This window comes from Danio aesculapii, chromosome 10 (assembly GCF_903798145.1).
Source record: "Danio aesculapii chromosome 10, fDanAes4.1, whole genome shotgun sequence".
Classification (NCBI taxonomy): Eukaryota; Metazoa; Chordata; class Actinopteri; order Cypriniformes; family Danionidae; genus Danio; species Danio aesculapii.
In genome coordinates this window covers 34,543,344-34,570,703 of record NC_079444.1, presented here as the reverse complement: position 1 = coordinate 34,570,703, position 27,360 = coordinate 34,543,344, and the positions used below count along the sequence as shown (strand labels likewise).

Here is a 27,360-nt window from a genome sequence, read left to right as displayed (position 1 = left end):
CTGGTGATCAAAAAAAATGTAATGTCAAACCCTGAATATTATCAATACAAATTACATAAAAACATCGCATTCAATGTTTTAGTTGCCTTTTTGTTTGAAGAGAGACTTAATATAATTCTAGATATCTAAATGAGGGGTATTAACTACTCATCATAACCTAAATACTAAAATGAAAACCACTGCCAGTCGCGTTTCCATGGTTGCGGTGTTGTCGAAACATTATTTGCAACACCTGAGAAAAGCAACATTAATTAGGTAAATCATCAACTAGCCTCATGCTGATTGGCCACCTGCAAGTATAAATTAGTTAGCGTGATATTAAATTGTAAAGCACTTTAATCAATCCACTGAAAGTTCATACGTTTTAAAAAGAGTTTGACGATATAAAAGGTTTGTTTTGAATCGTTTCGATTTAAATGGAAACTTCAATATTAAATGACATGAAATCTTGAAAAAAAAAATCTCGTTTTTGGCAGATAAAGATGTCTTCGCGCAGTTTTGCTCCTCATTCCAGTCGTCAGGAGAACATTATGGGAAGACCGGAAAGCCAGCGCGCGCTCAAGTCCGGCCAAAGAGTTGTGCTCGGTGTTTTGACCGAGAATGATCAACATAATCGCGTATTTGGACAGGTACATTTCAGGGGTTTATCTTTTTTACTCTCAGGCGGATTAACAAATTGACCCTTTTCTCGTTTTACCAAGGTTGCGTCCAAACATGACCAGACGCTTCAGGAGGTATCTACGCGTGACGTAAGCACGTTCAGAGCGCCACTTGGTGATCGTGTGATTGAGACAGTCACTGTGCAGTCAGTCAAGTCAACGTCATTCCTGCTCCCTTCAGAGCTGCTGGTACTCGACGATGCTGTTCAAGATCTTTGCTCAGGTGTGTTAAACTGTACAAGAATAAGTTTAATACCACATGTATCCACGTTTGGTTTGGCTTCGAAGTAACTGTTACTGCTTTGAAGCTACTCTATTGCTTCTGACTGCTGTTAGTCAGTGTTGGGGAAAGTTACTTTTGAAAGTAATGCATTACGATATTCAGTTACTCCCCGAAAAGGTAACTAGTTGTTACTTGGTTTGTTTTTATGGCTAGTAATGCATTACATTTTTATTACCTGGCTGAGGCTTTTCTCTATCAGAACTTGTTTGTTAATTGAGGAGCTCCGCAATTAGAGGAGCTCTGTTTAAATCAAACCTACACCTTTTTGTTTTTATTTATTTAATGTATTATTATTATTATTATTATTATTTTTTATTTTTTTATTTATTTATTTTTTTTTAAAAGCAAAAATAATTTAGGATTATGTTATGAGAACTACTTGGCCCCAGAGTTATGTGCCGCATATACAGATTATTGAAAGTTTAAAGCAATGTGTTTGTCTCAAGTCAAATCACTGTCCATTGAGACAATCCCCTTTTCCTCTTCAACGCGTTGAACGTTCTCTCATTGACTATTCAATGACTGATTTTAATTCAGCAATTTGTCTTTTTAAAAGCTAATTAAGCTAAAATAACCAGTTACATGTTCAAAAAATATTGCATTACTCCTCTACAACTTTTAATGTTACACCAACACTTGTATGTTTTACGTAAATGGTAAAATGCAATCACTACTGTAACTTTGCATGTAGAAATTGAGTGCTTTTGAATTTTGCATGCATTAATGCAGTACAATAGTAATCTTCTGCTAAGTAGTATAGAAAAGGTTAAGTAATTTGTCAAACTAAATTTAATAGGTGGTTGAATGAGTTAAAATATTGGCTTAATTTCAACTGATCAAAAGTGATGAACACATGAATATTTTCAATGTAGACGACCACATTCGCCCTCCCCCAAATGAAACCGAAGTAATTTTTGTTCATTAAATTTACTTAAAGTAATTCTCAGTTATTGTTCCAAATCAGCTTAAAGGTGCATATCATTACATTTTTATAAAAAATCAGAAAAGAGTTCTACGTTGGGCAGTATACAAACGGTTAACTTGCAGGTATAGACAGGGGTGGACTCAGGGATTTGGGGGCCCTAAGCAATTCCAGGTTTTAAAACCCCTTTTTTTTTTTTTTTTTTTTTTTTTTCCCAAACTGCGGGCCCCCAAGCAACTGCTTACCTCGCTTATTGGTTGAGTTTGTCCTTGGTTATACAGCGTGTAGTTTCCAACAAGATTATTTTGAATGTGCGAATCCATATCGCAGGTGGATTTGTGGCCTAAAACTCTTTCTAAAAACTTCAGGGTCATGTATGGATTCATCCATGCATTCACTGGCTGATGAAGAATCTGCTTCCTCTGAGGACGTCTTGTGTGTTCCTGAATATGCTGAGGACATCCACAGATACCTGCGTGAATGCGAAGTTTGTGTCTTCAGTTTAACCTGTTTTAGGAATTTTTTTTTTTTTTTTTTTTTTTTTTTTTTTTTTTTTTTTCTCTCTGCATCTACACACATTTTTTTGTGTCTCAGGTTAAATACAGACCAAAACCTGGCTATATGAGGAAGCAGCCTGACATAACCAACTGCATGAGGGTCATCCTTGTGGACTGGCTGGTGGAAGTTGGTGAAGAATACAAGCTGTGCTCGGAGACCCTGTATCTGGCTGTCAATTACCTGGACCGCTTTCTTTCGTGCATGTCTGTCCTGAGAGGAAAACTGCAGCTTGTGGGGACGGCTGCAATACTCCTGGCTGCGTAAGATTTTAATTCACTTTTTTTTTCTCCTTGTTAGTCCCTGATGTAGTAGTAGTAGTAGACAAAATAAATTAAATAAAATAAAATAAATGATTAAAGTTTACATAAAATTTAAATACATTTTACATGATTAAATACTGACAAAAAAAGATTAAAGTTTTTAATTTTACATGATTTAAAAAAAAAAATGATTACAGTTTAAATAAAATTATAATAAATATGATAAATGATTAGATTAAGTGATTTAAATTAAATTTTACAATAAATGATTAAAAAATAAATGGTAATTTTATATTAAATAAATGACCAATAATTAAATGATTAAATAAAAGAAATTATTAAATAGATTAAATCGAAGTAAATTTAAAAATAAAATGTACATGTTAAATGATGATTTTAATTTTTAAAATTTACAATCATTAAATCAAGTCAATAATAAAGTTAAAGTTAAAAAAATAAATTAATTAATAGTAATAATAATAATTTTTAAAAGTGAAATTATATTTCCTGATCGGTTTTTGATTTTAGCAAATACGAGGAAGTGTATCCTCCAGAGGTGGATGAGTTTGTCTACATCACGGATGACACCTATACTAAGAAACAGCTGCTTCGGATGGAGCAGCACCTCCTCCGAGTGCTTGCGTTTGACATGACCACTCCAACAATCCACCAGTTTCTGATGCAGTACACTTTGGAGGGGCATGTCTGCGCCAGAACTCTAAACCTTGCTCTGGTATGGGTGGTTTGTAGGTTGGCTTAATTTCTTTCCATCCTAAATTGGATATTGATTTCTCGTCATGTCCTGTAGTATCTCTCAGAATTGAGCTTGCTTGAGGTGGATCCTTTTGTGCAATATCTGCCATCCAAGACCGCTGCTGCAGCATATTGTCTGGCCAACTACACTCTAAATGGGGTTTTGTGGGTAAGTCGAACGTTTTTAAAGCCACTAATGCATTTAAGAACTTTGTATAAGCTCATGTTTTATCCATTTTTATGCACTGGCACACTGGTGATGCTCTAAACCATTGCATGGGTTGCACAGTTAATGTCCTAAAATGTGTTGTCCTACGCATTAAGCAGGGTTCAAACGGCTGGGAAAACCTGGCAAAGTAATTAAATTGACATGGCGTTTTCCAGAGGACTGAATCTCGGAATTAAGATAGATGGATAAAAGTGAATTATAGTTTTCAGGTATTCACTATTCAGGTATAGATATTGAAAAATCAACACTGCATAGTCTTTATACATTTAATCTTTATTAAAATTATAAAAATTTCTTGTGGCCGGGTGTTTTAAAATTTGAATTCTGTCACTGGCCTTAGAGGTACAGTTTACTCCATTTAAAATGTGCTCACTATTTACTCGCACTTCACTTGTTTCAATACTATAGGAGTTAAATTTATATTGTTTGTTAATTATAAAAAAGTGAATGGTTTGAAAAGTAATTTTCAAATTTCTCTCTAATGCATGCAAACATTTTACTCATGATTTAAACTATGATCCCAAGGTTGCATATCCGATGACCATTGTGGATGCCAAAACTATGTATTGTGCAGCCCTAACTTAAACATAGTTAGTACAAGTTAGTTGTCTTTACTTTTCTGTCCTTGACAACTTGCTCTCGCGTTGTTCGTGCTGTGTAAGCATTATCAAAATCAACTTTACCTAGATATAAAAACAATAGATTGTTCTATGATGCTGTAATTTGAACGTCATTGTTTTGTGTATATGTAGACATGAAACATTACATCATGAGAATGTACTTTTTAAATTCTGGAGAAGTCTTGGAGTTTTAAAAGTGAAAGTGTATGAACCCTGATTAAGGTCATGAACTTTGGGTGTTAAGTCAAATAGAACTTTTAAGCCCCAACCCCAAATTTTGCGTGTTCACGTGAAGGGGTAGGGGTGTCTCCATTCTCTATATCTTGAAGGCATAGGGCTAAGTTGGAAAGGCTAGATACCCCTTGAAATGAAGTTCCCTTCAGGACCACGCTCGAAACCAAGGGGTTAGTCTAGTGGCTGGGAAGGACCTTTTTTGCTGTGTCTGGTATTGTTAATGTTTAGATGAATATGGTGTAAATGCACAGAATGGTTATGAGCTTATTGCCACATGATAACATGATGCATTCCTTCAGTGATTTTCCTGAATATAAATATTAAACAACTGTAGTAACTACAGCAGTTGTGATTGTCGACTTCCTATGAAGAGATTGTGACATGTGCAGGTGTTGTAGTGCTGTCCCATTTCTCAAGGGTACAATTTGAAGCCCTTCCCCTTTACATTCTGTATCAAGGGGTACAAAAATAGAGTTGGGATTGGGCCTGAGCATGAAGTGCAATGTATTAACCGGTGGTTTAGATGTATGAGCGGTTAAAGCTATTAGCTCAATTTCACTTGACCAGAAACAAAGAACAAGCCAAATAAATCCTGTATTAGTTTGGCCAACCGCAAGTGCCTCTTTCCTCATGTTGTTGTTTTTTTTTTTTTTTTTTTTTTTATTTTTTTTTATTATAAATATTTATTCATTGTCTGAATGATTAGTACATCTAAACATGACTAGTTTTGTAATTTAATTGGTAGCTAAACTAGTATCTGCACTTGAAGTTTTTCAATGGTAGAAATGGTTTCAATTTTAATTGCTAATGGATGAATTCCTTAAAGGCTTGTATTAGTTCAGTAATCATTAAATAATTCCTTAACCTGGGTGCAGCAACAGAAGGCTCTCCCCCCATTGATTTTAATCTTAAATATAATATGCATGTGCTTTTGAAATGTAAAGGTATGTGTATCAGGTAAAACATCCTTATTGGTGTCTAAATGGATAGCAACTGCAAACAATTTTGAACACCCAAATGACTTTATTGCTTTTACTGCTGTCTCACCGTTGTCACGGTCTAGGTATACTGCATTACATATCCCATTCTCAAACATCCCTCCATTAATGATCAATTACATGCCTCACGCCTTTGTCTAATCTATCTATAATGGGTTTTGTTTCTGTCAGCCTGAGAATCTGTATGCCTTTACTGGCTACTCTCTGGCTGTGATTGGCCCATGTTTGAAGGAGCTTCATAAACTCCATCTCGGGGCAGGAAGTCGCCCTCAACAGGCCATTCAGGAGAAGTACAAGAGCTCGAAGTAAGCATGCCTTTTAGTAATGTGTTGGGGTTTTTTTGTTATGGGTGTAGTTTTGGAACGTTTTCCCCACACCCAAGTGGTTCAAACCCAAAAGCCACCTTTTACCAATATCTTACACAGAGCAGGGTGTTTACTATAGCCAATATGTCATTACATCATACTGCTTTTAGTAAAAGCATTTTTTATTTTTTCTCAGGCACCCTAACTTTTTTTTTTTATTTTTATTTATTTATTTTTTTCCTCATTGGAACTAACTCTTAATGCCTGCCCCCCCATCTCCCCCCCCTCCAGATATCATGCAGTGTCCCAGTTGGAGCCTGTGGAGTCTCTGCCGCTGCCCTGACATTATGGTGACAAGTCTCCTTACGCCAACAAATGAACTGCAGCGCTTGAGTCTTTTGTAAATATTGAGTGAATTTGTTTTAAATGTGGTTTTTAACTTTTTTTAAAAATGTGATTTTTATCATAGGGTGCACAAGATTATAAAGCGATCCAATAAAATGGTGTGACTTCTCTTTGAATCCAACATGCTGTTGGTGTGAAGGCTGTATGTTACCATATCAGTAATTGGGTTTTGTACCACTACTTTTTTTGCTTGTCTTTTCGGATGTACCATGTATTTTACCTGTATAGCATGTGCAATATCGTGTGCTCCATACTGCATTTCAATAAATGAAACTAGTTGCAGTATTGCATGGCGACCTCTAGCCTTCAATGTCTGAATCGCACCTCACTAAAGCAGGTTTTTTTTTTTTTTTTTTTTTTTTTTTAAGGGAAAGTGCACATTTGTTTATTGGTTGTAAGCCTAGTTTATTGTACACGATGTATTCTAAACATTGCTGGTAACCATAAATATTTGTATTAATCTTTGACTGGTAGCTGGCACCCATTAACTGGTCGTAGGAAATTAATATGGAAGTCAATAGGTGTTCGCTGCCAGCATTTTTAAAAAGTTAAGCAGTCGCAGGATGAGAAACTGACTTGTCACAAATTTATTTAAAACGTTGCAATCGCACCAAATTCTTCACCCAACAATCTGGTTTCCACTCGCTTAACTTTTACAACCTGCTTGAGATTCTTTCTTCTGTTTAACCCATATATGGAGGTTGTAAAAGCTGTTACGATTTACTTTTTTCCTATGGATGTGGTTACAGGCTTTTTTGGCTTTCTTCAAAGGTTATTTTGTTAATCTGAATCTCAAGCTTTACCACCTGAAGAATGAGAAATTAAGTGTCCTATTTGGCTAAGCTAGCCAAATCCCTCATAACCACTAAATACGCAGGTTGCTAGAAACATACACTAACGTTTAATCTCCCAGTTGCATTTGTCCCACGACAACCTTTCCATTACTGTGTCGAGCTATTTTCAGTGACTTATTTTATTTATTTATTTTTTCTCTCCTATCTGCTTTAACTACGAAGTATGTCACAAACCATGATTGCGCGCTTTCAGCTGTTACGCATGTGGGTTATTTTGTTTGCGTGTGTGCGAGAACAGCTTGAACTTTAATTGCGCTTTTCAGTCATCTGGTTGAACTTGCTTGGTGACAGTACATAATTTAGTCAAGAGTCATCATGGCAAAAAAATGTGCTTGTTAATAAATTAGCAGCGCTCTGGATAAGCCTGGGGGCCACGCTTTACGTGAGTTTTACGCACTCAACTTTTTGTTTAATAGTTTCACAATTTGCGTTTCAGCCCGGACTGTGTGCTGTTTTCAAACGCGGGCATGCAGTCGTCAGAACCCGCTGAAATAAGCGTCATTCGCGAGAACTACGACAAAGCTCTGCAGTGTCTGAACACCGGGCTTCAGTTTGATGAAGCAGGCAATAAAGACCAGGCTCTGGTCCTCTATAGGCTGGGCCGCCGGCACCTGCTCAGCGGGCTGCGTGTGGACACGCGGGGCGGGCGCTGCACCGGCCGCTGCTGGGACTCTGCCCGAAAAACACAGCTGAAGATGGGGGAGACACTGCGCACCATCACCGCTCGCCTCGGGGCTCTAGAGTCCGCTTCAAACCCGGGTCAGACACTTTACCCGACTCTACCTGTCTTCCAGGACAAGGTACAAACAACAAACTGAGTATATAATTCTTAAATCAATTTTTTACATATTAAAAGGTCAAAATGCTACAATAGTGTGTAAACAGCAAATACTAAGATGTTTAAAAGTGCCTTCATTGGATATTCTTAAAGTAAGAACAATTGGGTGGGTAGGAATGTAACCTCTTAATCTTGTGCTAGCAACTTTATCCAGCTCTACCTATCTTCCGACCTCACAGAGAGCATTTAACAGCAGAGGAGCCTCAGGAAGGGCCCCTTCTCGCCCTGTTTCCCCTCCGGTGGGCTTCACTGTGCCCAATGAACTCCCACCAGCCTACACTCCTCAGCCAACAGACGGGCATCTGTCACTCTCTCATGGAGCCAACAAGTCGTTTCCAGATGCCCCACACCAGGCGTCCCGGCGTCAGGCTGCGGCCCCGGTCAATCTCAGAGAGGCCGGGATGGAGATTATGTTCTTGCCCAGCGGGGTGCAGATGTTTTTTGTGTCTGCTGAGGGTCGGGTCACTGCCCCTTCTTATCCAGGATACCTGAGGATCATCGTATACAGCCAGGATGGCAGTGCCAACACTGGCTATGCTCCAGCTTACCTGCAGGTAAACACCAGCACACATACAGTAATCAACATTCAAAGTAAATCAAACATTTTTTTTTCAAAATTGTCCTAGGACAAGAATGGGAGTTGTTCAATAGTTTTGGGACAACTTCGATGAAAGGTGATGATCCACTTTAAAATGTTGACTAGTGAACTATGCTTGGCCTGTTTCTTTGTTCACCAGTAAACTTATTTTACTTAATCTCCTCAATTTATTGTTATCTAAAATGTAAAAGATAATAAAAAGCCAAATAAAATATAAATGCACTAAATAATTATTAATTGGATTTACAAGTTTTTTAAGGTAAGTGGTTGCGAACAATTTAACAAATTCAATAGTTTTTTTTTACAATTAACACAATGCTGGAGAGATTGTGGAGAAACGGGGGGCTACTGTATGTCCCAAAATACAAGTGTGTTGGCAGGAGGTTAAAAGGGAGATTAGTTAACGACACACAAATGCTCCCAGTATTTATTTGCTTGATGGCTTCCCCCTGATCAGTTCAGTAAATCTCACCTGTTTGCATTACATATATTATTAATAGCAGCTATCTAGGAAGATAATTACAGTAAAGTGGATGAAGACCAGGTGACGCAGTGGCGCAGTAGGTAGTGCTGTCGCCTCACAACAAGAAGGTCGCTGGTTCGAGTCCTGGCTGGGTCAGTTGGCGTTTCTGTGTGGAGTTTGCATGTTCTCCCTGTGTTTGCGTGGGTTTCCTCCGGGTGCTCCGGTTTCCCCCACAGTCTAAAGATACAGTTGAGTAGGCCATTGTTTGTAGTGAATGAGTGTGTGTGGATGTTTCCCAAAGATGGGTTGCGGCTGGAAGGGCATCCGCTGCATAAAACGTGCTGGATAAGTTGGTGGTTCATTCCGCTGTGGCGACCCTGGATTAATAAAGGGACTAAGGCAAAAATGAATGAATTGATGAAGACTCGCCGATCTTCTTTGACAGAATGGACACAGAGGCTGAATCAGATATCTTTACAGTGCTCAGCATATATTATCTAACAAAATAGCATACGATAAGGGTCCAAAAACTAGTACACTCAAGTTTATATGTACTGTAATAGAAAAATATCAAATACAATTTTTAAAAAGAGGAAAAATTAAGAAAAGCAAAAAGATTGAAAAATTTTGTAGGTTGTACTTTTTTTTTTTTTTTTTTTTTTTTTTTTTTGCAATATTTTGCTTGATTTTGTATTATCTTTCAATTTCTAAATATTTTTTGTGACTAAAATATAATTTTAATAAATATATGATTTATAAATCTGTTTTGTTTAAATGCACCAAAATACATTGCCTATATTTACTGAGAAATTGATAAAATGTGTGTGTGTGTGTGTGAGAGACTTAAATAGAAGCACTAAAGCTAAAAATAAAATTGTAGCCTAAAAACTAAATCTAAAACTTAAATTTCTACATAATAACAAGCGTAAATGCTGCAAAAGTCTACTACTAAAATGCGTCTCTTTATTTTGTTGGGTTTATGCTTAAAATAAGAACAATTCTGTAAGAATGTAACATCTTAATCTTATGCAAACGAATAAATGCATATATAAATAGACTGTATAAATACATATTTTAAAAGGATGTTTTACTGTTCTTTGTTTTATTCAAATATTCTTTGTTTAAACACCTCGCATTTGTACCATAAACAAAATGGAAAGATTTGTTTACTGAGCATATAAGTTAGGGTCTTGTGACGATCACATGAAACTGTTTCCTAAAGTTTGGTTGGATTGAGCATCAGTTCATGGCTTAGAGCAGAATAACTGAGATTACTGTCATTCTTAACATTATTACAGACACATTGTTGTGCATTATAGAGAGAGGAGTACAAAAGTTTTTTTTTTTTTTTTTTTTTTTTTTTACATTTTAAACCTGATTTAAGGTTCAATTGGCATGTATTATGCATTTTCCTTTTTCATGAAGAAAGGGAGCTAGTGAAAGCAGCAGCTGAAATCTCTCAGTAGTTTTTCAGCAATCATTGTAAATTAATATTAGCTTTTTCAGTCTAACATCTACATTATCAGGATGATGAAGATGAAACCAGAGTGGACATTTCAGCAAGACAATGATCCAAAACACAGCCAAGGAAAATCTCAAATGCTTTCAGCAAAAGGTCGAGGGTGAAGAGGTTGGGGAGTCACGGATGAAAGTGAAAGTGAACAGCAGACGGGGGAGGAGGGCAGTTTAATCAAAGTTACTCCCATAATACACTCAAAGCATCATTAGTAGGGCCAGACAGAATCTGCAGACATTTTTTGCTGAGAATTGCTGCGAAAAAAAAAAAAAAAGAAAAATTGTGGATTTGTGGCATGATTTTGGGAGTATCATAACTAAAAACGTAATATATGAAATAAAACAAACAACACCTTTTAAACTTCTATTTAATGTTTACAATGCAAATCCAACTACAGTAGATCCACTTAATTGGTAAACAAAGCAAGTCTCATGTAATATATCTATTAAAAGACACATATATATGACTTTACAAACTGTATTGTTACAAAATCTAATGAACATTTTCATATTAGTCAATAATATTACTGAAATTAATTTAAAAACTAAATTTACAGACATTTACACTAGTTAGATTAATTTTAGCAAAACTCGATGATGGGCTAAAAATAGTTAATAATCTAATAGTCATAGGAAAAATTGTTTGATATTTAATGACGTTTAAACTCATCATAAAGTAGTTTTACTTTCAATTTGTTGATTGCAGTCATTCAAGTCAGACCTTTTTTTATTTTCAGACGTCAAAAGGTGGTTTTACAACTCCCAAAAGCCAGTCAGACTGGTAAAACCAAAAGGCTTTAGGTTTGTTTGGGTCGTGCAGTGCTAGAAACAGTGTTGCCGATGACAACAGGCTTCTTTGTGCAGAGTCGGTCTGCTTGCTGGATCAGCAGATAGAAAAGTCATTCAGCGGCTGTGCAGGATTGGCAGATTTCCAGTTCAAGGGCTGTTAGTTGTCCAGTTGGTCCATTGCTCTGGGGTTTGGTGTATAGGACACGTGCCGTCCACGCTTTAACAGATCTGTTGCTTGCGTCCCACAGTCATCTTTTGTCCCACTGTAGTCATCCAGAACAAAAGCAGGCTTTCTGAACGCTCACACAGCACCCTAATAATTGCGATTTTAAAATTGGTCTCACTTCACGCCAGTTGTCAAACATACTGTATATACAATGATATTAAACTACACAAACTTAGTTTTATTTATTTAAAATCTTGTAAAGAAATACAACTTATTGCAGCCTAATTTACTCATTAATGAACACTTTTTGATTTGAACACATTTAGGTTTCAGTTTTATATGAATATTGTCTAAAATTAATACATTGCTTAAATCTAAATTATGAAATTATTATTGTGTTTTACATTTCAGCATTCAGATATACTATATGAGATAATCTGATAAATCTGAATGACACAAATATGCAGTTTTAAAAACAATAAATTATTATTAAATGATTATTAAGCACTTTTAATTAGTATCTTAAAAGGATAGTTCAGCCACAAATAATTTCCTCACTCTTATAAGACTTGAACAAATTACGACACTTGAATTATGAAATGTGTGATGTTTCTTCATTGAAAAAGTTCAGGTAACCAAAATAAGAAGATCTGAAAAGGTCATAAAGGTGTCATTAATATAATCAATACTAATTGACTATTTCATTTACATATTACATTTACATATAGTCATTTAGCAGACACTTTTGTCCAAAACGACTTGAGATTAAGTAGGCATTTAGCAATTCAACAAGCAGAGGCAGTGCTCACAAGAAGTGTTAAATATAAAAAGAATGGTCAGTGTTCAGAGAATTAAGTTCTAGAGTAAGCAGGGGGAGGTTTTCAATGAGAGAAGTGTGTTTTTACAGGTGGTTTGTCAAGTCCTCTCACCTGTGTGAAGCACACTTCATAAATGCACACTGTTTTTATTATAGATATTTTTTATAGATATTGTTTTTATTAGATATTGTATATATTGTAAGAATGTTTCTGGTGCAAAAACTGGTGCAAGTGTTGGTTAAAGTATCAAAGAGAGATCAAAATGTGTTTTCTACAGGTGGTTTGTCAAGTCCACTCACCTGTGTGAGGCACACTAAGAATTGTATAATGTTTTAAGGTTGTCTTGTGGTGTGGTGGGGGAGGGGGAGAGAGAGTATGTGTGTAAATATATAAACAGCTTTGTTACAAACAAAAATAGTAGACTAATTGAAAATGTTCTCTGGATTTATGGATGTTTGATTTATATATGTGGAGAAAAATGTCAATTTGGATTCATTCTGTAAACAACTGATGTCTTTTTTTTTTGTCTTTAAATGTCAAAAAGGTGCTATATTTTCAGATGTTTATATTCATTTTTACACATCAAAATACCAGTGTTTTAATTTCAGAAGTTAAGAAATCCAATATACAGTGGAATAAAACGGATTTTCAATCTCAACAACTGAAAACACAAATACACTTCACTGAACATGTACACACAGACATATGCTATAATACTGCATGTTAATGATGTTTATATATATAGATAGATCTATATATATATATATATATATATATATATATATATATATATATATATATATATATATATATCTATATATATATCTATATATATATATATATATCTATATATCTATATCTATATATATATATATATATATATATATATATATATATATATATATATATATATATATATATATATATATATATATATATATATAGATCTATATATCTTTAACTGTTAAAAGCTATTAGTTACTATTATTAGTTAAAGTCTGAAATTGATTATAATGCAATAATGTGCACCTTTTGTAAAGCTGATTTGGAACAATAATTGTTGTGAAGCACTATATAAATAAACTTTAATTGAATCGAACTATATCACAACAATATTTAATGATATTTAAAATGTATATTATTAAAGCTTTGTTGAATAAACCAAATATTAGCACTGTCTCCTGATTTAATTGTCCTGGTATAATGGTAAAGTTCAGTAAAAGAGCGTGTAAAATTTCTTTTCTTTGCAGGTTTGTGACTGGATCTACCCACTGTATCCAGACTCTCCTGTCTTACTGAGCAACAATGGTGTGTTTACCTTTCCTGACACCACAGCAGCGGTGCCGGGGTCCTACGTTGGAGTTGTGCTGTCCTCCGATCTGCCTGCAGGGGAGAGAGATCTGTTCCAGGAGCAGCTGTCGGTGCTGGCGCAGCTCCGGGTCCAGGTAATCGCACACACTTTTGATGTCAGATTTTACATTCAGTGATTTCATACACTGTAAAACCCAACAGTCAACTTTAATAAATTAAATGAGTAGAGTTAACTCAAAATTGACTGAAAGTTAATTCTACCTTAAGTTAAGTTTACCTTAACTTTTGGGTTTTACAGTGTGGATAAAATACAAAAACAAAAACATTTTGCATTGGCTTCAAGTTGACAAGCAGACGGCTGCTTTGATTGAAAGTGGCGTTTGTTTTTGGGAGCCATGCTTAATGTAGCACTATTCACGATTTTTTTTTTCTTTTTTTCTCACACAAGCTTTCTTTTTACATTTTGTCATTTAGCTGAATCTTTTGTCCAAAGCGACTTACAATAATTTCCAGGGGGAAAAAGGGGGTCTCGGGCAATTGTAAGGCCCCCCTCCACATTTAATGATATTATAGGTTTGTGACAAGCAAATGATGAGGAAATGCTGACAGAATCTGTTGGGTGAACTATCCCTTTAAGCTTGCTACTTTATACTGGTCATAACTGAGGCTTTTTCATTGAAGGTAGATGAAGAAGGCTTCGGCGCTACAGGAACAGACACAAACCTGAGTGAGAAGATTCCTCTATCAGAAGCATCTCAAATGCCAGAGGATAAAACTGCCCCTGTGTGGAGTGAAAAGATGTCACAGAGCATCCTAGCAGGTCTGTACATTAGATCATAGAGAAGTAACCAAAACTACATGTTGTACAGTTGAATTCAGAATTGCCCTCCTGAATTATTAGCCCCGCTGCCCGCAAACATATTTTTTCCCAATTTCTGTTTAACGGAAAGACTTTTTTTTTTTTCCAACACATTTCTAAAGATGATAGTTTTAATAACTTCATATGCAGTGTGAATGCCAGCAAAATCTGTGCATACATGTTGTGTATGAATGGTCACTTATATGTTTTATAGGCTAAGGTTGTGGATGGAAATAGTTTTTCTGAAATGCAGTAATGCGCATATGCTGGCACATGAATCCTAATGCACACCAAACTATGGTCTAAAACAGGGGTGTCCAAACTCAGTCCTGGAGGGCCAGTGTCCTGCAGATTTTAGTTCCAACTTGCCTCAACACACCTGCAAGTTGTTTGTAGAAAGCCTAGTAAAGCTGCGGTCACACTAGAGTTTGAGCGTGCGAAATTCTGTCATACGGCGCTGCGAAAAGGGGCGGAACTAAACAAGATTATTATACATTTAAAAAAGCCAGCTATTGCTCCATGTTTTAAATTTCTGTCCAGGGAGGTCATGTTTTGATCCTCGATTGGTCTCACGCAGTCAAGTGATGCGTTTTCGCAGGTCAGAGTTCAGTGTGACCGCAGCTTTAGAGCTTGATTAGCCAGCCCTGGTGTGTCTGATTGGGGTTGGAACTAAACTGTGCAGAACACCGTCCTCCAGGACAGAGTTTGACACCCTTGGTCTAAAACAGTAGTGGGCTGACTCGGAGCTAAACTGTGCAGGACACCGGTCCTCCAGGACCAACTCTGATCAAACACACCTGCTTATAGATAGTTGGTGATCTTGGAGACACTGATTAGCATGTTCAGGTGCGTTTGATTAGAGTTGAAGCTAAACTATGCAGGACACCGGCCCTCCAGGACCGAGTTTGCCCACCCCTGGTCTAAAATGTATATGTTTTTTGGAAATAATTCTGTTGATCACTATAGTGCTTACCTTTTAATATATCTTTGCTTGAGTTCATCGTAAAAAGACACTTATAAGGGTTTGGAGTAAATAGTAAGTGAAATGTTTCATTTTCGGATGAAACCTTTTTTTGGACATTTCAAAATCATCCACTAGAGGTCACTCTAATACACCAGTAATGAAGGTACAAGCAAACTGATTTGTATAATATTATATCTTTGTTGACTGAAATATGTGCATACTGTATATTAACAGTATCAGAGCTCTTTATAATGTATTTATTTAATTACTACATAAGTACATTTTGTGGCATCACGGTGGCGCAGTGGGTTGCACAATCCACTCACAGCAAGAAGGTCGCTGGTTCTAGCCCCGGCTGGGTCAGTTGGCATTTCTGTGTGGAGTTTGCATGTTCTCCCCCTGTTGGTGTGGGTTTCCTCCGGGTGTCCAAAGACATGCGGTACAGGTGAAGTGGGTAAGCTAAATTGTCCGTAGTGTATGTGTGTGAATGAGTGTGTATGGATGTTTACCAGGGATGGGTTGCAGCTGGAAGGGCATCCGCTGCAAAAGACATATGCTGGATGAATTGGTGGTTCATTCCGCTGTGGTGACCCTAGATTAATAAAAGGGACTAAGTCGAAAACAACATGAATGACTAGATTTTGTGTATTTGCATTTTATTTATACTTATTGTAAAATGTTATATGCTGATCTTAATAATAAATTAATTAAATGTTCAGACTCCACCCCCCCAAAATAAAAATAAACAAAAACTGATTTTACCAAGTGAAACATGCTCCTGGGTTGTTGCTAGAAGAGATACAGCTCCCGCCAGAAGTTAACAAGAATGATTTATATTGTTTATTAAACTACACTTTACATTCCTTCCTTTGGCTTCGTCCCTGATTTATCAGGGGTCGCCACAGCAGAATGAACCACCAACTACTCTGGCATATGCTTTACGCAGCGAATGCACATATCACATTGTTTTTTTTTATTAACATCTACCCCAATCCTAGTCCTTAGCCTAACCCTCACAGTAATTGAATTCAATTCAGTTCAATTTGTCTATCCCACAGGGGTTTGAAAATTGTCTTTAGTCATAGGCTCACACACAACTACAAAACATAAATAAACTTACACAATTATTTTTAAAAATCCTGTTAAAAAAAAGAGTGGCAGTGGGAATAAATGTCTTCTTGTACTTAGCCTTTTTTGCTGAAAGGACTTTATATCGTCTACCAGATGAAAGTAACTTAAAGAAACCATGTAAAGGATTGGAAGAGTCCTCCACAATAGCATAAAACAGAACAAAATTTTAACTTAAAAAATAGAAATTATTATTGTACAGTGTCATTAAAAGTATGCCAAAAAAAGTCACGATAAGACGGCATAAAAATCTACAAATATATAACACAAAACATTTCCTAAATGCATTGATATACATTTTGCACAACTGCAGTTCTCTTGGGTTTAATTTATAATTGTTTCTTTTTGCAGCTGTATCCCTTTTACACTTTAGCGTGTCTAAGGATTTTTGTTGATCCAGCAACAACATTCTAGTCATCCAATCAGATTTGAGCGACAGTTTTTACAATTTAATGTCAAATTTAGGCTTTCAATCAGGGCTAGGTGCTTCTTGCAAATCACCATTATATACAGTTTAAGTCAGAATAATTAGCCTCCTGAATTATTATCCCCCCTTTTATTTTTCCCCCAAATTCTGTAAAACAGAAAGATTTTTTTTCTACACATTTCTAAACCTAATAGTTTTAATAACTTATTTCCAATAACTGATTTCTTTTATCTTTGTCATGATGACAGTAAATAATATTTGACTTGATATTTTTATACTAGTATTCAGCTTAAGGTGCCCCCTTCGGACCCTGTGTCCACTACAATTGACTGCAGGTCAGCCCATGTTTTTTGTGGTTCCTGAGCATTTCATCTAATTTAAAGCCTGCAGTCCCTGAGAGTGGACAATTGTCATCCAATTAAATTGCAGTAAGACTCGGCATGTTGTCATTTGACAAAAATCCACTACACTGAAAAGCAGCATGGCATCACTTCACTCCAGATACAGACGTAAGCCATAAAATCTGTTTTTATTCAGATTTATTGATGTGTTTGCCAGTATTTCTTAGATTTGTATGTAAAAAACAGGGATTGCACTTACTAATTAAAGTTTAAACATTTTTGTTACCTTGCAAGCTTTAGATCAGGATTTTTTCAAATATGTGTGTCCATTAGGATGTACAATTTGTTCAAGATCTGTTACTGGAATTAAATTTTCAGTAATGCTGATTGAACTTTTTTTGTATAAAATAACTATCGATATACAAATTCATTGCTGAAACAATTGTATATGCAGAATATACAGATCTTGAAGTTCTTGAGCATATAGGAGATGGAAATATCTCAGATGTGGACATTGTGGAGTGATGAGGAAGATTGTTATAAACAAAACGTAATGAATACAATAAAAACCTCAAAATTAAATAAAAATGCTACAATGTTAATGTTTGTGCTTTGAAAATAAATTTCAAAATTATACCAGCAATTATGTATGTTTTATGTTGGTATAATGTTCGGGAAGTACAACTGTTCTAACCTGGGGTCCGTTCTTCGTACCTCGCTTAAATGATCTAAGAAGATTTGGCAGATCCTAGATCTTTTATTCTTGATAACTGATCTCTGGCTAATTTGGTTCTTCTAACAAGTTCGGGAAAAAGATTAAAATGTCTGGATGAACTGATCTGAGATCGCTGCGTGTGTTGTGAAGGACAGATCTATCGATCCTCGAAATCATGATCAGCAATGCTACGATTGGCTGGCGGCAGAGCAGGATAATGACATCATCTGATTAATATTCAGTTATCCATGTGAGCAAAATTACATAAAATTCGTAGTAAAAGGTTTGTTAAATATGATCCGCAATAACTTTCAGCCTTTGTTGTGGGCTGCATGCTTTTACACTTTCATGTGTTTAGCAATTTATTTAGTTTTACAGTTAGAGCGGATTTTCTTTATTATAGCCAACGTAGTATTATAGTTGCCGGTTTCTTAATTGGCGTAAAGAATAACTGAATGTTTAAATTAATTTTGCTTCACAAAAGCATTCAGATATTGTTAAAGGTGTCTGCAACTTTTGTGAAGCATAATTCACCATCATATTACCTGTCAAAATACTTTCATGACTGCGTAAATGTATTATTCCTTAAAAAAAGTTGCATATTGTGCATGTCTATATCATACACAAATTGTACTAAAGCAGTTGTACACGTTTGTATCTAAAAAGTTAATATCAACAAATTTTTCCTTTGTACTACAAAGTTGCAGTCTTTGTACTTTTATTTCGGAGTGCAGTTTGCATAAGTTTTATTAATATATATCTTTTTCACTTTATATATATATATATATATATATATGGATGGATGGATGGATGGATGGATATAGATAGATAGATCTAACTATCTCTCCATCTATCCATCCATCCATATCACGCTCACCTCTCCACAGATTTGTTCTGTAGACAATCAAAAAAATAGCATGGGGGCTAATAATATTGACCTTAAAATGGCTTTAAAAAATCCTTTTATTCTAGCCAAAATAAAACAAATCAGACATAGAAATAAAAAATATCATAGGAAATACTGTTAGAATTTCCTTGCACTGTTAAATATCATTTAAGAAATACTAAAGGAAAAGAAACAAAAATTCACAGAAGGGCTAATATTTGTGACTTCAACTGTATGTCATTATTTTTTCAGGTTAGCTTTCAATAAAATATACTGACCCAGGAACATGTCTAAATCTGCAAAAAAATCAGCTATTGATTGAAGCTATTGTAATTTATTTATTTCATTCTCTCCAAAGGCTCCTCGTGGCTGGGTCGGGGTCTTGTGCGAGGAGCAGAAGCGACTGGTAAAGCCATTCAGAGAGGAGGGACAAAACTGCGGGACAACATCACCCCAGAGGAGACTCCAGCAGAGGTCAGTCCTAAAGTCACCAAAGGCCTCAACGCAGCCAAACAGGCCACTGGCGGAGCGGTCAAAGTCAGCCAGTTTCTGGGTAAATCAATATTTATCTGACGCTGAATTATTTATTGCCTATTGCGTTCTGATGTTTAATATATTTTGATTTACTCTCCAGTGGATGGTGTAGCTGCCGTAGCGGGTAAAGTTGGGAAGGAACTTGCTCCACATGTGAAAAAACATGGTAGCAAACTCATCCCAGAATCCCTCAAGAAAGGCAAAGATGGGAGCTCCAAAATGGATGGAGCCAAGCTAGTGGCTGGAAGCAGCATACAAGGTGACTGAATTCATAGTTTAGCTGTTTTGTCTTGCTAAATGGTACGTGGATTTATCTGATCAAGTTTGTTAAAGGGCCAGTTCACTCAAAAGATGAACATTACGTCACCACAAGTGGTTTTAAAGCTTTGAGTTTCTTTCGTCTGTTGAACACAAAAGAAGATATTTTGAAGAATGTTGGTTTCAGGCGAAAAGAAATACTGAGAGTCAATGGGTGGCAGCTAGCAGCATTTTTCTAAATATCTTATTTAGTGTTCAACAGAAGAAAGAATCTCAATGAACTAATAAGAGGAGAGTAAATGATGGTAGAATTATAAAATTTTGCATGAACTATTCCTTTAATATTTCAGAATTCATCTTTCAATCCACAGCAGGGGTGCCCTAACTTGGTCCGGGAGGGCCGGTGTCCTGCATAGTTTAGCTCCAACTTCCTTCAACACACCTGCCTGGAAGTTTCTAGCATACCTAGAAAGAGCTTGATAAGCTTGTTTAGGTGTGTCTAATTGGGGTTGGAGTTAAACTCTGCACTCTGCAGGACAGCACCGAGTTTGGGTACCCCTAATCTATATCATCTATATATATATCTGATCTATATAGATCTATGATCTAGTTCTATAACTCCAACCCCAATTAGACACACCTAAACAAACTTACCCCAATTATATATATATATATATATATATATATATATATATATATATATATATATATAATCTCAGTAGAGCATCTCAATATAGTTAAAAAATAGTTTTTCTTTAAATAATCAATGTATATATTTATTTATATTAAAAGGCTAATTTGCAAAAGGGCACAACCATAGGGTTACAATGTCTGATTAAAGGCTTCAAGCAAAATGCTAAAATTATGGTCACTGGTAAAGTTACGTTCTCTAAAATTATGGTCACTGAATAATAATTTTTCAAATTAATTTTGCTAACATTATGGTCACTGGTAAAAAAAAGTTAATGTATATAATCATAATAATTATTGATATATATGCACAACAGAATAATACCCGTGTTTCCCCCGATGATATACTGAGATCTTCAGCTTGAACAATGTAAAAATTAACTTCAAAATATATTTTTCCAGCTGACAAACAATAAAAACACTGATCGCCAATTATTCAAGACCATTTTGTTATTAAGAGAAAACAGAAGAAAACAGGCGTATTGTTCTTTCATATGGACGAAGGCATATTATAGTTCTCTTTATACTGATCATTCTTGAACAGGCTTTAATAAAACATATTTTAAGTCATAATAAGATGCAAATTGTGCTGTAAACTGCAGGTTTATCGACTCTCTGGACAAGTCTGGAAACGGCAGGAAAGACTATTGGGAAAAGTTTATCATCAGAGACGGTGACCACTGTGAGGCACAAGTACGTGATTCCTTTTTTACTTGTTGCTCTGCAGGATTCTCTGATTCACAGTTTCTTGTCTACTTTCATATTTCATACTGTGCTGTATCTAAATGTAATTGCTCTGGGAAATGCTTTAATTGACTCTTTTTCTGTCACTTTTTCAGATTTAGGGGTCTAGGGAGTATCTTGGACCCCCCTAGTGGTGTATAAATGGTGGCGGGTAAAACCAAGCGGTGTATTCTCTGATTAACGTCTCCAACAGTGCCTTACATTTTTGAGTTATTGACCATTCAGAGGTTGCTGAGAGCGTGCTTGTTCTTATTATTGGTCCATCAGTATGTTTTGCTAATTAAAAGTGAGGTGAACGCTAGAGTTTGTCTGATCATTGTATTCTGCTTACAAAGTTACCTTTCTGTTCACAGTTACATTTTCTGTGGAATCAGTAGTTTGACAATAAAAGTTTATATGTGGGAATTTTCCCCCCAAAAAAACAACACTGTTCAATAAAGGTGAGACACAGATGTAACGGTCATGTGTGTCCGTAAAGCACGTTTACATTAAAAACAATGAAAAAGTAGAGCATTGGGATAAAAAAAAAAACATGTTTGGTGTAAATGAGCCCTTATATAATATAATATAATATAATATAATATAATATAATATAATATAATATAATATAATATAACGTAATGCATAATATAATGTAATGTATAATATAATATCATATAATATAACGTAATGTATAATATAATATCATATAATGTAACGTAATGTAATATATAATATAATATAACGTAACGTAATGTAATGTATAATATAATGTAATGTATAATATAATATAATATCATATAACGTAATGTATAATATAATATCATATAATGTAACGTAATATAATATAATATAATATAATATAATATAATATAATATAACGTAACGTAATGTATAATATAATATAATGTAATGTATAATATAATATAATATCATATAACGTAATGTATAATATAATATCATATAATGTAACGTAATATAATATAATATAATATAATATAATATAATATAATATAATATAATATAATATAATATAATATAACGTAACGTAATGTATAATATAATGTAATATATAATATAATATCATATAATGTAATGTATAATATAATATAATATCATATAATGTAACGTAATGTAATATATAATATAATATAATATAATATAATATAATATAATATAATATAATATAATATAATATAATATAATATAATATAATATAATATAATATAATAGTCAACATTTAAGGTGGATCAAAGTAATTTTTGAAATCGTCCTAAGACAAGAATGGGTGTTGATCATCAGATTTAGGGCAACCTCGATGAAAGGTTTTAGTTTAATATAATTTTGACAGAACATGGTATTGCAGCACAATTCCCTGAAAGTTGTGAAACACACACTCGAAACAATATTTGACTACTAAAAATTCTGCTAAATAACATGATAAACAAACAAAGTAAGAACAATAATTAAAAAAATGTCAAACACTAAAATTGTTGTATAAATACCGAATAATTTATAGTGCAGGAGGAATAAAGGAGAGTTCCTGGCGTTTAGTTTTACTCCTGGATATAGCAAATGTCTTTTGTCGCCGAAGAAGGTAGAATGACACTGGAGCATTAGGCACGAAACAATGCAGTGGGGATAAACTGCCATTGAGTATTTTAGTGAGAGTACATATGGTGGCTTCCTCTTGCCTTTCACTTAGTGCTGGAAAAGTTGAAGTCGGAATGCCGATTATCCGACAGCATCGCTTTTGGATGCTCTTTAACTCCTCAGAGAGAGCTTTAGGTAGTCCGCCTCAGAGTGGACTGGCACACTCAAAGAACTGGCCGTATAAAAGTCAAGTTCACTTGCATTAGAACATCACAAGGAAGACCTGCTTTTTTTGACTTTACAAATATAGTATATTCTGCGATGCACCTTCGAAATCATGTACTTAACGCGGGCATCCCATGATAGATTAGAGGATATTTGCACACCCAGCAATTTAAAGGTGGAAACTCTACTAATTGTTTGTCCAAAGGTTTTGATCCACTTCAAATGGTGACTACTGTATACCAGCAAAGTCCCTTTAAGGCAAGTCCTTTCACTTAGTGGCCATCTTTGAAGCACCTCTCAGGTAGTATATGCTCTGGCAATCTGTTTGAATGGGAAAACATCAAATGCTCCAAAACTGTTTGCCAGGCTTACAATTCAGTTTCATATTTGAAATCAATAAAGATAAAACATCAACTGAATCAAAAGTTTAGAAATTAAACTTAAGAGACAAACACAATCAGCATTTTTTAGGTTGCCTAAGCTAATGTGAATGCTCACTCGAAGGGAACAAAATCACGACACCAGTCTCCTTTATGACTATGTTATACATTATCATCCTCTGAATAATGCCTCGTAGGATTGTGCTGATCTTCTGTAGTAACTCCCAACTTGGTCTTGATCAGGGGTGCCCAAACTCTGTCCTGGAGAGCCGGTGTCCTGCAGATTTTAGCTCCAACTTGCTGTTTTTAAGAAAGCCTAGTAAGAGCTTGATTAGCTAGCCCAAGTGTGTCTGATTGGGGATGAAAGTAAACTTTGCAGTACCTAGTTTGGGAACCCCTGGTCTTGATGGCAAATCTTCTTCAAAAATGACAGTGGTCTCTTTGTTTACAAGTTTGTAGGCATTCGAGGAGTTGTCATGTGATGTGCGTTTGACGTTGACTGTAACTTTGTCATTTCATACAGATTACAAAACCAGAGAACATTTGTTTTCAAGTGTAGTGGTTCATTTAAAAGTAGAGATTTTAAGCTTTGTGGATATATTTCTCATCAAGTATTCGCTGAGATTCCAGCATGTTTGCTGACTCTAGAAGTTTAATAACAACTGCAGAAGATGTCGTAAGGGCACCTGTCTGGTCCTTCCCCCCTCCGCCCGCAGAACCGTCAGTCTATTGACCTTATTTTTCCCTTTAGCAGGCACAGCCATTGGAATCTTTTTGGCTTTACTTCCATTGATTTATTTATTTATTTATTTTTTTTTAGACGTTAAAACAGCTGGTTGTGCTGCTTGATGTTGCAAACTGATATTTTCTTATTATATTATTCTACTTTTTATGTATAGGTCATGAACACACTTGGTTTTCTGCCATTCATTATTCCTAGTCATTTCTCCCATAGGCAACTCAATCGGAAGTTCTAAAACAATCACAAAAACGAGCGCACTTCCGCATCGCAGAATAAGGTCAATAGAGATTGATGATTGACTCCTGTACTAGAAGGCAGGGCTTCATTTGCCATATTGACCATTACATTTTCCCATTCAAAACTATATGAGAGACATGTCTTGTGTATTCTAGTCTTTAATACTAGTCACATTTGAAATACACACTTGTCAAAACTAAATAGTTGATTTACCAGCCGGTGACCTCTCCCACTTGCACCTTCTCCACGATGGACATCCAGCGTTCTCCAGTGTTTTGACACAATCTGCATTGTTAAAGCACTATAGAAATAAAGATGAATTGAATTAAAAAATGGAATTGTTACTAAACTCAATAAAATATTTACTAGTCGCTAGGTGTACTAGTATCTTTATAGGTGCTAGTATCTAACAAATAAATACTAGTATCTTTTAAAGCAAAGACTATAGAATACGCAAGACATGTCACTCGGATAGTTTTGAATAGGGAAAAGTGTAACGGTCAATATGGTGAATGAAGCCCCGCCTTCTAGTACAGGAGCCAATCATTGATCGCTATAGACTGATGGTTCTCTGTGGGAGGAGCTCAGACCAGACGTGTGCTTTTACGACAGTTTGATAGTCGAGATTCTAGTGTGTTTGTTGACCAACACTTGCTTCACAAACAAAAGAAATATAAACAAATATAGCTTTAAATCTGTACCGAGTGCACTTGAAAACAAAAGTTTTTCGTTTTTGTAATCTGTATGAAATGAACGTGAGGTACAGTCCGTCCTGTTAAGCGCACATCACATGACCGCAACTACTCAAACGCCCACAAACATGTAAACAAAGACTCGCTTTCATTTCTGGAGGAGACTCGACATCAAGACCACGTTGTGGATGACTTCAGAACCAGCGCAATCTGACAAAGCATTATTCAGAGGATGATAATGTGTAGAACGGCCATAAATGAGATTGGTGTTGCGATTTCTTTCGAGTGCACATGGCACATTAGCTCGGGCAACCTGAGAAAATTTAGTTTGATTCGAACATTTAGAAATGAAACTTACGAAACGAAGTTGCTGTTTAATTTTATTGGTGGCTCCAATTATGTAACGTAATCGTAGGTTTGGCTAACAAGTTTGGAGAATTTGATGTTTCCCCATTCAGACAGAATAGCATACTGCCCGAGAGGCGTTTCAAAGATGGCTGCTGAGTGAAATGACTTGCCTTAAAGAGACGTTGTTTAAAGTCAACGTAAACCGAAAGTTATTGTAGACTTTCATTATTTCAGTATGATGACGGTTTTCCAACGTAAACAGAATTGAGTTGGGGTGGGGCTTTATTTTTGTTCTCTCTCATTCTTCACTCACAGCAAACTAACCTTTTGGAGGGGTGTGGCTAAGCATGTTTCGCACAAGCTGTCAAACTGACATCAGAAAAAGATGGTCATTCAGTTAGTTGTAGTGGTTAAACTTCCACAACTTAATTTGTCAATCTAAAACTGAGGACATTCATAAAATAAAGATGTTTATTTTGATTTAATGTAGACATTTAAAGAGAACTGTAAAAAATACTGGGTTCCACGCAGGGGCGTAACAACCGGGGGATAAGGGGGGATACGTCCCCTTCACTTTTAGAGACAGACGATTTAGAAACAAGTGATTAATAATTATATGAACGCATGATCTCATACAGCCGTCCCCCCACTTTTAAAATGATCGCTACGGCCCTGGTTCCACGTAATTATTTCAGGTCGAGTTAACTTTAATAGTTTTACAAATTTGAGTGGATTAAACATAAAACAAAGTTGTTCCCCCCAAAAAAGCTGCAAAAATCATTTTTTGAGTGGGCTACCTAAATAATAAGCACTAATGGCTAAGGAGTAAATATGCGTACTTCATCTAAAAATAAGAACTAGATTAAATGATAACAGAGCTTGCTATGATCTGTGACGTGTTTTTCAGCTCAGATTATGTTCATGTCTGTGATCAGGTATGGAGACGACGCAGGACAAGCGGCAGACACTGCAGTCCAGTCTGCTGTCAATGTAGGGGTCACAGCATTTAATATGGACAATGTGTGCCTCAAGGGTGTGCTGAAGGCCGCAAGCAAACAGACTACAAAGGAAGCGGTCAAAGACGCACCAAAAGGAGAAGAAACTGAGGACAAAGACAAGTCACCAAAGAAAGGATGAGGAAAATGATATGCATAAAGTATGTTCTTGTAGCATACATCAGTACTTTTGTATTGATGATGAATTATGTCGAGATGTTTACAAATCTATTTTATTATATTAATGAAGTATTTTATTTTAGTTCTTAATTTCTGTAATCTTATTCTGAGGATTATATAGAAGGAAAAGATGAATATTATGTTGTGATGTTTACAGAAAATAAGCTTATATTAGTGAAACAAATGTTTATCTTGTTACAGCAGAAATGATATCTATAATGATATTAGACGGATTATATTTATAGAAGGAAAACCTTTTACCTTGTTTAACTCATTGTATGTCAGGATTTATAATATCAGTTATATATTGCTTTTATTAGCCTCCTATGTGGCTCATGAGGGGCAGACGGAATCTGCGGACATTTTTTGCTATTTCTGCGCAGAATTTGTATAAAAAATCTGCGGATTTTTGTGGAATGATTTTGGGAGTATCATAACTAAAACCTATATGAAATAAAAAGTAATACCTTTTTAACTTTTATTTAAAAGTTGATTGTTAATGTTAACAATCCAAATCCAATTAGATCTACTTTATTTGGGAGACAAAGCAAGTCTCTCATATAATATATCTACTAAAAGACAGAAAATATTACTGTACAAACTGTATTGTGAATAAATCATATGAATATTTTCATATTAGTCAAAATATTACTGTAATTAACTAAAAAAACTGAATAAATATAAATTTACACACATTTACATTACTAAATAAACAAAAAATCAATGATGGGCTAAATCTGCGCGCGCAGATTCCGTGTGGGTCTACTCATGATTAAAGTTTACACAGAAAACATACTAACAATAGTTCAACTGTAGCTGTAACAATAACAAAATATTTTAATGTTATATTTGTAAATACAGCTGT

General features: G+C 35.3%; 2 protein-coding genes across 3 annotated transcripts; both read left to right on the top strand.

Annotated features, from left to right (window-relative positions):
* The first annotated feature begins 341 nt into the window (after window positions 1-341).
* ccna1 (cyclin A1) lies at window positions 342-6,477 on the top strand. Its single transcript, XM_056467106.1, has 9 exons — window positions 342-390; window positions 477-629; window positions 702-882; window positions 2,233-2,351; window positions 2,459-2,682; window positions 3,211-3,415; window positions 3,491-3,604; window positions 5,688-5,821; window positions 6,113-6,477. Exons 2-9 carry the CDS (start codon window positions 483-485, stop codon window positions 6,162-6,164), a joined length of 1,176 nt encoding a protein of 391 aa, XP_056323081.1. The 5' UTR covers window positions 342-390; window positions 477-482; the 3' UTR covers window positions 6,165-6,477.
* A 910-nt stretch (window positions 6,478-7,387) lies between these two features.
* sparta (spartin a) lies at window positions 7,388-27,318 on the top strand. Of its 2 annotated transcripts, none has more exons than XM_056466753.1 (8): window positions 7,388-7,880; window positions 8,098-8,472; window positions 13,518-13,712; window positions 14,260-14,398; window positions 19,257-19,451; window positions 19,533-19,691; window positions 20,983-21,073; window positions 21,220-21,405. In XM_056466753.1, the coding sequence occupies exons 1-8, from the start codon at window positions 7,548-7,550 to the stop codon at window positions 21,263-21,265; spliced, it is 1,533 nt and encodes a 510-aa protein (XP_056322728.1). In that variant the 5' UTR covers window positions 7,388-7,547; the 3' UTR covers window positions 21,266-21,405. The 2 variants fall into 2 exon arrangements, with proteins under 2 accessions (XP_056322728.1, XP_056322727.1); XM_056466752.1 differs by lacking the exon at window positions 21,220-21,405 and adding an exon at window positions 26,256-27,318 and having other exon boundaries at window positions 7,393-7,880.
* The last annotated feature ends 42 nt before the right edge of the window (window positions 27,319-27,360 follow it).

Bases quoted from the DNA above. Each gene is read 5' to 3' on its own strand.
- ccna1 (XM_056467106.1), top strand. From the start codon at position 483: ATGTCTTCGCGCAGTTTTGCTCCTCATTCCAGTCGTCAGGAGAACATT. The intron at 630-701 runs GTACATTTCAGG...CGTTTTACCAAG, and splicing joins ATAATCGCGTATTTGGACAG to GTTGCGTCCAAACATGACCA. The intron at 5,822-6,112 runs GTAAGCATGCCT...CCCCCCCTCCAG, and splicing joins GAGAAGTACAAGAGCTCGAA to ATATCATGCAGTGTCCCAGT.
- sparta (XM_056466752.1), top strand. From the start codon at position 7,548: ATGCAGTCGTCAGAACCCGCTGAAATAAGCGTCATTCGCGAGAACTAC. The intron at 7,881-8,097 runs GTACAAACAACA...CCGACCTCACAG, and splicing joins TACCTGTCTTCCAGGACAAG to AGAGCATTTAACAGCAGAGG. The intron at 21,074-26,255 runs GTACGTGATTCC...GTCTGTGATCAG, and splicing joins GTGACCACTGTGAGGCACAA to GTATGGAGACGACGCAGGAC.